Below are 11335 nucleotides of genomic sequence, written 5' to 3'. Positions count from 1 at the left end.
TGATGGTAATTCAATTTCACACCTCCACAGTTCTCGTCCACGACTCTCTGAATATGGATGCGGCGCTTTTAATTGTTTTCATTCATTTGCGCTCTATATCGATCGGCCTATTTCGTTCATCATTTCCTAATATCAAGTAACTAATTAATAACTCTCTTGTTCATTTAATTTTCTTTGCCTCGTAGGGTTTGGAGACGGTTCGTAGATGAAAAGGTCGGTGAATTCAAAAAGAGCTACATTTTAAAAGGAGCAGTGCGGACGATCGGGGATATTCAACCACCGGGGACCAATCTATGTGGATACTATGTTTGTGAGAGGATCCGGAGATACACCAATGAGCGGGACCAGTCGGATGAGAACAACATCAAGAGGAATAACCTCCGGAAGACGCTTAGTCCGAAGCTCGCTTCCGACCACTTCAGGAGGAACTAGCTTGGATGGTTCGCGAGGGAAGTCATCGATCCTACAGGACAACACTACGTAGAGGACGTAGAACTATACATGCATTAAATTATGTATGGAAACTTGTTCAAACTTGTATATGGTCATCCGATGATATTGAATATATATTGTATATTCCTCTTGAATTCTTTTTGGTTCTAATTTCAAATTTGTTTGAAATTGTACATTCATATGCATGCATGTATGTAGTACCGTAGAATATGTGAAACGTACTCCTTCAAAATTACAAATAAAGCACAAAAGAAATAAAACAATACAAATTAAACAGAAAACAGCTTTAGGGGGGGGGGGCAGGTTTAGGGGGGGGGGCCTAAAACCCTAAACCTGCGGCGGCCTTTAGTCGCGGTCGGCCAAGAACCGCGACTAAAAGGGCCTCCGCCCCGACGGCCGCCCGGCGTCCACGTGGACCGGGCCTTTAGTCGCGGTTCGTAAGCAACCGCGACTAAAGGGGGGGGCCTTTAGTCGCGCTACTTTGGTCGCGGTTGCGCAACCGCGACTAATGACAGTTGCGAACCGCGACCAAAGGCCCTTTTTCCACCAGTGCAGACTGAGAGAGAAGAAGTGCAGCACTGTTCAATTCCCATAAAAGCGCCATGCGATCTCGAGGGAAGATGAGGAAGGCGGCGGCCATAGATGGTGGTGGCAGGATGTGGGCCCCACATAGTTTCGTGGCGCACTACTCGAGCGTGCGCCACAAAATTAAGCTATTTCTGTGGCGCACCGTGCCTGGTGCGCCACAAAATAAGTTTCTGTGGCGCATTCAAAACGGTGCGCCACAGAACTAAGCTTCACCTATAAGGGTTTTCCTACTAGTGTTGATGTCACTATTCAATCATTAAAACCATGCTACTCCATCTAATACACACATCTCCCCACACATGTTGTTACATACAAGTTGGATCGGAACAAGCACTTAAGAATGGGGTACATAATATGCATCTATCAATACATTTTACACATAATAGATTTCTATCTCATATCTCAATATCATAGAATAAAGATCCACCACATAGAAATTACATATATGACCATAAGCATGTTGCCAACTCATATGGTACTAAGATCTATGAAGAACAAGAGAGAAATAGATCAAGCTACTGGCGTAAACCCATAGTCCATAGGTGGACTACTCCCCTTCATCATGGTGTTGATGTGGAAACATTGGCACTAGTACGGAAAGGGTCATCTGTGGCGTACCTAAATGCATATTCTGTGGCGATCGGGCGGTGCGCCACAGAATCCTCACCATAAAAATTGGATTTCTGTGGCGCACCAGCCCATGCGCCATAGAATATCGTTTTTCTGTGGCGCACTGTTGCTGCGGTGCGCCACAGAATTAGTGTTATGTGCGCCACTTATTTAGTTACCTATATACACGATTTTGTACTACCTGCTATACACATACAGGTTATATATAGATATTATACAGATTATATATAACACTGTGCATATATAATATAAATAGCATGTACATTGCACAGATATAATATAAACATCATCATCATATTACTTAGAGCCCGATCGAGATACACATACAGTGCCAAGTGTCAATTTTTTTACATACAAGTCTTAATTCATATAAATTCATTATCTCAAGATACAAATAGACGAGAGTCACTACGAGCATCATCGCGATGAAAGTGGTCTTCATCCGGTTCCTCCTCTGCTCCCTCCTCTCTCCCGCCAGGCTCGCTTGCACCGCTCCCGAGTGTGTAGTGACTAAAATGAAAGAAAGACCATAATAAACGAAGAAGGCCAACACAAATAATAGCCAACTAGGATAGAATAAATAAATGCCTCATACATTGTTGGTCAAAACAAATATTAACATTCAGGGATGGCGTAAGTGAGGCCAAGTCCGATGCACAAGAGATTGATATTTGTGTCATCTTACCAGGCTCACTTACGCCACCCCAGAGTGTACGGTGACCAAAAATTCTAATCATCAGCATTACCTCAAAGAAAGACCAAAATAAACAAATAAGTCCAACTCAAATACGAGCCAAGTAGGATCAACTAAATATCATGCATCATACTTTGTTGGTCAAAACAAATATTAACTTTCAGGGATGGAGTTAGTGAGGCCAGATAGGATGCACAAGAGATTGATATTTGTGTCATCATACCAGTCTCATTGGCTCCACCCCAGAGTGTAAGAGTGACCAAACATTTTAATCATCGACACTAAAATGGAAGAAAGACCAAAGTTAATGAAGAATGCCAACTCAAATACGAGCCAACTAGTATCAGCTAGATAGCATATGGCTAATACTTTGTTGGCCGAAATAAATATTAACATTCAGGGATGGTGTAAGTGAGGCCAGGTAGCATGCACAAGAGATTGATATTTGTGCCATCACACCGGCCAGGCTCACTTGCACCACCCACGAGTGTACATGTGACCAAACATTCTAATCATTGGCACTAAAATGGAAGAAAGACTAAAGTTAATGAAGAATGCCAACTCAAATACGAGCCAAGTAGTATCAACTAGATAGCATATGCCTCATACTTTGTTGGCAGAAACAAATATTAACATTCAGAGACGGTGTTAGCGAGGCCAGGTAGGATGCAAAAGAGATTGATATTTATGCAATCACACTAGGCTCGATAGCACCGCCCCCCGAGTGTAGTGACCAAACATTTTAATCATTGGCACTAAAATGAAAGAAAGACCAAAATAAGAAAGCCAACTCAAATACGAGCCAAGTAGTATCAACTAAATAGCATGCCTCATACTTTGTTGGTCGAAAAAATATTAACATTCAGGGATAGGGTAAGCGAAGCCAAATAGGATGCACAACAGATTGATATTTGTGCCATCACACCAGGTTCACTCACCCCACCCAGAGTGTAGTGACCAAACATTCTAATCATCGGCAAGTGCAAATAAAATTAAAGACCAAATTCTTATGAACTTGCACCCAATTCATTTTAATTCGGTGTCAGTTATAGACCATCATATGAATTCAGTGTTCCTAGTTAGTTCCATCTTAAATTAGGATTAGTTGCTAGTTAAATAGAAATAGAAATAAAAATGAATAAAATTTGTTCACCAGTAGACATTTGAAATTATTATGTTTCCAAGGCTTTAGCAATTGGAGACCCCAGATAAAATAATAGCAAAAGCCATACACTGCTGAATTTCTATCCCCAGTATGCAACCAAAATCCGCAGAAGCATATCGGGTTGGCGCCTACTTAGGAATCTCGATATCCGACATCTCCTTTGAACCAAAACAGACCAAACAGAAAGGAATAAAGGAGGTTCCACTACTTGATCATGACACGCTTACTGTCTAAACAAAGTGTTCCATCATTTTCAACTGTAGCAAGGAATTTCATGTTCAATGGTCACTTGTTTAGCAGTTTAGCTACAATGTGTTATATGGTCATGTTTCCAATATATATATGCTCGACAGTAGTACACTAACTGAGCATTGTGATCATATGCATACCAAGCCTGGATAGGGATCACTGTCGAAGTTAATAGTTACCAAAGATTCAATAATTAAGTTTGTGCAACCACAACACAAACCATTCCGAAATTCAGTGCCACTCAAAATCACTAGCAAGCCTAGTATACCATTACCAACATCAGACGTTCCTGGGATACTGTAAGAAATTCGAGCGAGAGTTGGCCATAGGAGGAGACCGAGCTCGATCTAGTTATTCATCAATACATATAGGAAGAAGAGAGGGGAAAGGATTATACCGAGGTCCTCTCAATGTCGATGAAGAGGAAGTAGAGGTGGTCAACGTCGGTGGCCACGACAGGGTGGCACGAGGAGCACCGGGGCGCCTCACATGCGCCAAGCTGCAACCTACCGCACGGTGGCATAGACGAGGCCTGGCGGCAGTGGGCTGTCACCACAACACCAACCAACACTACACCATCACACCATTATCATCACCAGGTGTTCACCGGAGTGCAGCGACGCGCGGCATCACGCCGGCGACCAAGCCAGGCCAAGCTAGGGTTAGCCCTAGGGCGCTAGCAGGTGCAGGGAGGCGGAGCCGTGAAGGAGATCCAGTGGAGGAGTTTATGAAGGAGCCACGCCGGCGGACGGCGATGGCCGGTGTACCTCCTGGAGGTGGGTTAGGGTTTCCAGGGGAAGAATTGCAGGAAGTCTTGCGAGGGCCGAAGCTAGAGGAGAGAAGGGCGAAGCAGCAGCGGCGTTAGGCGGCACTAGACAGGGTCGGCGACGGCCGGAGCAGCATCACGCGACATCAACTTCACGGGCGATTAGAGGGGAACGAGAGGCGGAGCAGGAGGGGAACGGCTGCTCCTCCGTCGTTGGTGTCCACGCTCAGCGGAGAAGAGGAGGCCGCGCGAGGGAGGGAGCAGGGGAGGGCGGCTGCGTGGAGGCAGGAGGCGGCGTGGAGGCAAGGGAGGGGGCAGGGGAAGGGGACCGGAGGGAGGGGAGCCTAGGTCAAGGAAGGCGTGTACGGGCAAGAGATATACAGACGGGCCGACGGAGGACCAATAATTGAGACAATTTCTGTGGCGCACCAAGCAAGGTGCGCCATACAATGACTTTATTTATGTGGCGCACCAAGTAAGGTGCTCCACAGAATGTCTTAATTCTGTGGCGCACCTGGTCATGTGCGCCACAGAAATAGTGAAACCAATGATTGGGGCTGGCAGGGGGTGGGGCCCACCTTATTTCTGTGGCGCATGCGTGACAGGTGCGTCACAAAAATACGCTATTTCAGTGGCGCGCATTGTCTGGTGCGCCACAGAATAGCATCCCACCTATAGCTAGTTTTCTACTAATGTGGAGAAGGTGGATATCCCTCCGGAGGCGGCTCCGGCGGAGTTTCCCCCTCCAATCTTTGTTTTTGCAGCCTCTGTTTTGGTGTTTCTGTCTTTCGGTGGCTCTCTTCTCAAGGAAACCCCGGGGAGGTCATATACTGTGGGCGAAAGAAGCAGGAAAAACGTACGGTCGATGGCGAAAAAGGGTGGTTGGCGCGCCCACCCTTACTGGGCGAGCCACCTATGCTCTTTTGGGCCTCAGGCCCTCCCTCATGAGGTCCAATCGCTTTAGATGCTTCTTGTGGTGAAATATTGACGTCCCCGATATCGTAGCTTAGTTTAACTTCGCATAGGTCCCTGAAAGTGAAAAATACATAAACATGGTTTTCTTATTCTACAGAGTTGTAACCCAAATAAAGAAGATCATTGATAAATCCTCATAAATCAATATAAAACATGAATATAACATCATATATGTTGAAAATATATGTCAATAAAGTAAAAAGTGCATGTATGCATTTTACATGATCATTAGCCTTGTTCTCGTTTTTGCTCATTTGATGATGGAGTTTCTAAGCTCAACTAGGCCACTACCTAGGTGGTTTATAGGAAGCCAAGAAAGTTATAGAGATATTTAAATTTCTACCATATTTTCCAATGAAAGGATGCATGATGTGAACGCCAAATACATTTGTGGTATTAGACGATGATCGTTACTTTATAAATCTGTGGCAATGCACGCGTGCATTTAATTAGTACATACGTAAATATGGAGACAACAAGTGGTTTTAATGCAACATCTGGTAAAACATCACACAAGCACGTGACCCTCGACACATGGTAAACCATGGTAAAATATCCTCTCGACAAGTAGTATGCAATATAAGTAATTACTAATCCTAACCACACAATATTATCACCCTCCTTATAAGTTGACTCATTAAGCCCATGCTTGGACAATATGCCAACTTGGTGAGGTCCACCATTAGAGACTATCATATCAAGTTGTAGAGAAAACCGTTTACATGAAGCTTATATTATCTATAATCGAACAACTCTCAGGATTAAAAATCAGTTTTCAAATGTGGGATTTTTTGTTTTGGCAAGGCCAAAGAATTAGAGGAGGAGTATAAGCGCATTTTTGGATGTGAGGTTGGTTCTTTTACTTTAAAGTATTTGGACATACCTATTGATTATAGGAGATTGAATGGAAAGTAGTAGAAGATCGTTTTGAGAGAAAGGTAGCTTCTTGGATATGAAAGATTGCTCTCATATGAAGATCGTCTTGTTCTAATAAATTATTTTCTTACTAGTTTACCGATGTTTCTATTGTCTTTTTACAAGATACCCAAAGGGGTTAGGAAAAGGCTACATTATTACACATCATGCTTCTTTTGGCAAAGTGATCAACACAAAAAGAAATATCGGCTAACTAAATGAAATATCATATGTCGACCAAGGGATCAGGAAGGTTTAGGCATTGAAGTACTAGAGTTAAAGAATAAATGTTTACTCAACAAATGATTATTTAAACTTTTTAATGAAGAAGGGGTGGCAGGAGCTACTACATAACAAGTATCTTCAGCAAAAAAAAAAAGCCTCAAATACTGGCTAACCCGACCGATTCTCCCTCCTAGAAGGGAATTACGGCAGTGAAACACAAATTGTTTAAACGAGGCTCTTTTATCGTTGGTGATGGAGAGCGCGCTCAGGTTTGGGAGGATTCTTGGTTAGGACCTACACCTCCTTCTTCCTAATATTCATCTCTCTATAGCATCGTGCGATATAAACATGGGACGGTGGCTCATATTTTATCCCACTCGCCGCTGAATATAGGTTTCATAATAACGGTCCGTGAGGCCAAGGGCAGCATGGCTGCACCTAGTAGAGAGAATAATGGGTGTCGCATTAACGGATGAGCCAAATAAATTCAAATGGATAGTGACTTCATCTGGAGTGTCCTCGATTAAATCAATGTATGCAGATTTTATGAATGACCATACTGGGTATTTATTGAATACTTATGAAAATTGAAAGTACCGCCAAAAATTAAGATTTTTAAGTGGTTCTTGAGTAGGCAGGAGCTACTTACTAAGGATAATTTAATTAAAGACCTTGGACGGGTTGTGCAAAATGTGTGTTCTGTGATGCACATGAATCCATTGAACACCTTTTTATCTCTTGTTCTTTTGAGAGATCAGTTTGAAGAGTTTTTCATTTTATTTTTAATATTTATGCCCCAAATAATATTATTAATATGTTTGGGAACTGGCTGAATGGTGTTGATAAGAAAGTGAAGGCTCGAATTCGTGTGGGACTTTGTGCTCTAGTTTGGGCAATTTGGTGTTTTTAACAAGAATGTTGTCCCAAATTAATTGCAGGTTATCTAGGATCCACATATGGTTGTACCTTCTTCCCGCGAATCAGCGGGAACATTTGAATATTGGATGCAATCATTTGATAGCGGTCATACGGACTATCTTCAATCAGGCTGGCTGGCGGCAACCATTAGGATACATGATGCTTAGAGGCACATTGTATGCGTTGTTTCGTTGGTTGATTCATGTGTCAACTTTGTGTAACTCATGAATTGTAAAATTCTCTTGCTTCACTTTTAAACTAAATCCGAAACTATGCAATAAAACGTTATGTGCATTCCTTTTATACAGAGGCCGGAGCTTGATTCCCAATTCTGAAAAAAAAAACTAAGATATACCCCATCCGTCCCTGTTATCTTTTATTATGGGACAGAGGAACTAGTTCTTTTCGGTTTGGATTTTTTCTCGGTAAGCTGCTCTAGAAGCATAAAGAAATGACTCTAGAAATGATAGAGTGGTAATGTATAATCATTGGGCCAGTCCAAGCTCAAATAAGCCTGTCTAAAATCGTAAGCCCCAGCCTAACATGGTCCAAACTTTGTAAAAAATTATGGCCCTATCAATTCGTTTTCATAATTTAAGCAATATTGGTATAAATATATTGTAAGTTGTATCATTATAGTTGAACTCGTTTGTGCAAACTTTGAGGAAACACATTGTTATAATTATATGTCGGCAAAATGTAAGCAACATTTTAAATTTAATTATTTGCAACAATTAGCCATCGATGGAAGTGTTTTTTTTCGTGCAGTGATTGTAAGCAGTAATATATTGTACTTTACTTGGCCTTGAGGTAACCTAGGCCCGACAATGATCGGGTTCAAGGATCCTGTGACGGTAAAGACAGTACTCAACTACTCATAGACACATAAGTTTAGATATGTGGGACGATAGCATCATGGTTCCTCTAAACTCAAATAGAAATTAAGACCTTTCTTTTTTATGTTTTTTTCTTTCTTTTATAGGGCATTTCGAAAAAAAATCGAAAGAGTACCGGTACAATATACGGATCGTGCGATCTCCATCTCAGCGAACTACCGGTAGGTGGAATTGACCTGTGCCCGGAGCCGTTGTCGATTTAAACTATTGGCAACGAATGAATTTACTCTCCTTTTTATTCACAACTCACAAAATTAATTATGAGCTGATGTGATGTGGTTCCGTCTGGCTGGATGGCCCTGCCACCTCCATTATACATACGGTGTAGCCGCCAGTGTACCTGGCATGGCAAAGATTCCACGAAGTGCAAACAAGGGTAGGGACAACTCACTAAACCATGCAAACTTACCTGCTGCTTCGCGAGACAGCCTACCACATGCAGGCGTCGGCACAGCCCTGCTCTATAAATTTCCTCGGCGCCGATTCAGCAGCAGCAGTTCAAGCTTCCCTCGATTAGCTACCTTGTCTAGCCACCGTCATCCTTTCAGTACCAAGGAAGAAGCAAAGTTATTTGGCTTCTAACAATGGCGACGAGGGGTGTCATGGTGGTGCTGCTGCTCGCGGCGGTGGCGGCGTCTTGCGCGCATGCGCAGCTGCACGAGAAGTTCTACAGTGAGTCGTGCCCCAGCGTGGAGGACGTCGTCCGGAAGGAGATGGTCAGGGCGCTATCCCTCGCGCCAAGCCTCGCCGCTCCGCTCCTCAGGATGCACTTCCACGACTGCTTCGTCAGGGTTCGTCTGCATTCGTTGTCTCGCTGTGCATTGAGCTTCTGTGTGTGTGTGTGTGTGCAGGTTCGTGACCAGCGTCTAACGTGGATGATTAATGTATGCAGGGGTGCGACGGCTCGGTTCTGCTGGACTCGGCGAACAAGACGGCGGAGAAGGACGCGCTGCCTAACCAGACGCTGCGCGGCTTCAACTTCGTGGAGAGGGTGAAGGCCGCTGTGGAGAAGGCCTGCCCTGACACCGTCTCCTGTGCAGACGTGCTCACGCTCATTGCCAGGGACGCTGTATGGCTGGTGAGTAGTACGCAACTTCGCAAATGGCGGTACGTGCGTGACGAAGCAAAATCCTCAATGCTGCTCTCGTTGTTTTTCTTCTCCAGAGCAAGGGGCCATTCTGGGAAGTTCCTTTGGGCCGGCGAGACGGCAGCGTGTCCATCTCCAACGAGACCGACGCACTGCCCCCTCCCACCGCTAACATCACCGTGCTCACCCAGCTCTTCGCTGCCAAGAACCTTGACATCAAGGACCTCGTCGTCCTCTCAGGTAGTTGACGATAATATTTCCACCTAAGCTTTAGTGCTTTACACCAATAATACTGTAAATGGTCTTCTAACAATTGGCATGGATGTTCTATCTCTGCTTCAGCCGCACACACGATCGGGACGTCTCACTGCTTCTCTTTCTCCGACCGTCTCTACAACTTCACCGGCAGGGTCAACCCCAGTGACATCGACCCCACGCTGGAGCCTTTCTACATGGCCAAGCTGAAGAGCAAGTGCGCCAGCCTCAACGACAACACAACACTCGTGGAGATGGACCCCGGGAGCTTCAAGACCTTCGACCTCGACTACTTCAAGCTCGTCAGCAAGCGGAGAGGCCTTTTCCACTCCGACGGCGCCCTCCTCACCGACGCCTTCACCCGCGCCTACATCCTGCGCCATGCCACCGGCGCATTCAAGGACGAGTTCTTCGCCGACTTTGCCGTCTCCATGGTAAAGATGGGCAACACCGACGTGCTCACTGGAAGCCAGGGCGAGATCAGGAAGAAGTGCTCCGTGGTGAACCATTAGTTGGCCGTGGAAGTACCGGTTGGCATACCAACTCTTTTGAATTGTGACCATGTTTTTTTTCCTGTGTAGATTATTACTGTAAAACAGTTACTTCATTTTTCTCTCCCCTGGTTCTTTTTTTCGTTGGTTCATTGTTTCGTTACAGACATGTAAACTGTCCACCAAGAATTGATAATCATAAGAAAATTTTCTATTATCGTCCCATCGCAATATAAATTCACGGTCTTACATGGGGTCAAGGGAGGGATATTCAGTACCAGAAAAAATGTCGCTGCCATGTGGCTGCCACTTTGTCGTGTGTTGCATGGCCCGGAACACGGAAGAGATGGCGGTTGGCGTGTGGTCCGTAAGACGGATGGCAAAGTCCAGGAACACGGTGAAATTTGGGAATAACACACGATAAAGCCACATAGCACGGCGAAATCGAGGAAAAACACACGGTAAGCCACTGGAACATAGCAAAGGCGGACAGCGATTAAAAAAATGCAAGACACGCTACATTGCATTAGTGATAGAAAGATACAATGTAGGAGCAACCATCGCGATCCTGAGCCAAATAGCAGAAACTATATATAACTTGAATTGATCCGGTGAAGCTTTACATGTTCTTAAAATATCACCTTTAAAATACTAAGTCAATATTTTAATGGAAAACCACCAACACTATTTTACCTTAGTACATAAACCGAACTCCAAAGGATCGTTACCTTTGTAGTCCAAAGCATGCGAATGACACAAGAGTAACACCGATGGCCAACACGTAATCGAAAACACAATACTCCTACACAGAATTGGAGCGAGTTAGGCTGGACCGCACAGCTGTGTACCTGCTATCACTACAACACGGAGGTGGTTAGTTTTTCTTCTTGGACAGCGGATCCAACAAACCTTTCTGTGATGGTTGCATGATTCTGGGAATAGTTAAAATGAACTTAGATCAAGCTAGTGCTCCATGGGGTATACTCTATAGTCGTCTACATAAAAACTGGTTTTCGCAAAGAAAAGAG

General features: G+C 44.2%; 1 protein-coding gene across 1 annotated transcript; it reads left to right on the top strand.

Annotated features, from left to right (window-relative positions):
- The first annotated feature begins 9058 nt into the window (after positions 1 to 9058).
- LOC124650056 (peroxidase 1-like) lies at positions 9059 to 10346 on the top strand. Its single transcript, XM_047189620.1, has 4 exons — positions 9059 to 9265; positions 9367 to 9552; positions 9639 to 9801; positions 9904 to 10346. Exons 1-4 carry the CDS (start codon positions 9059 to 9061, stop codon positions 10326 to 10328), a joined length of 981 nt encoding a protein of 326 aa, XP_047045576.1. The 3' UTR covers positions 10329 to 10346.
- Positions 10347 to 11335: the final 989 nt, after the last annotated feature.

The sequence above is a fragment of the Lolium rigidum genome, chromosome 4, assembly GCF_022539505.1.
Source record: "Lolium rigidum isolate FL_2022 chromosome 4, APGP_CSIRO_Lrig_0.1, whole genome shotgun sequence".
Taxonomy (NCBI): domain Eukaryota; kingdom Viridiplantae; phylum Streptophyta; class Magnoliopsida; order Poales; family Poaceae; genus Lolium; species Lolium rigidum.
The sequence above is the reverse complement of the archived record's forward strand: the minus strand, read 5'-3'. Positions and strand labels throughout refer to the sequence as shown.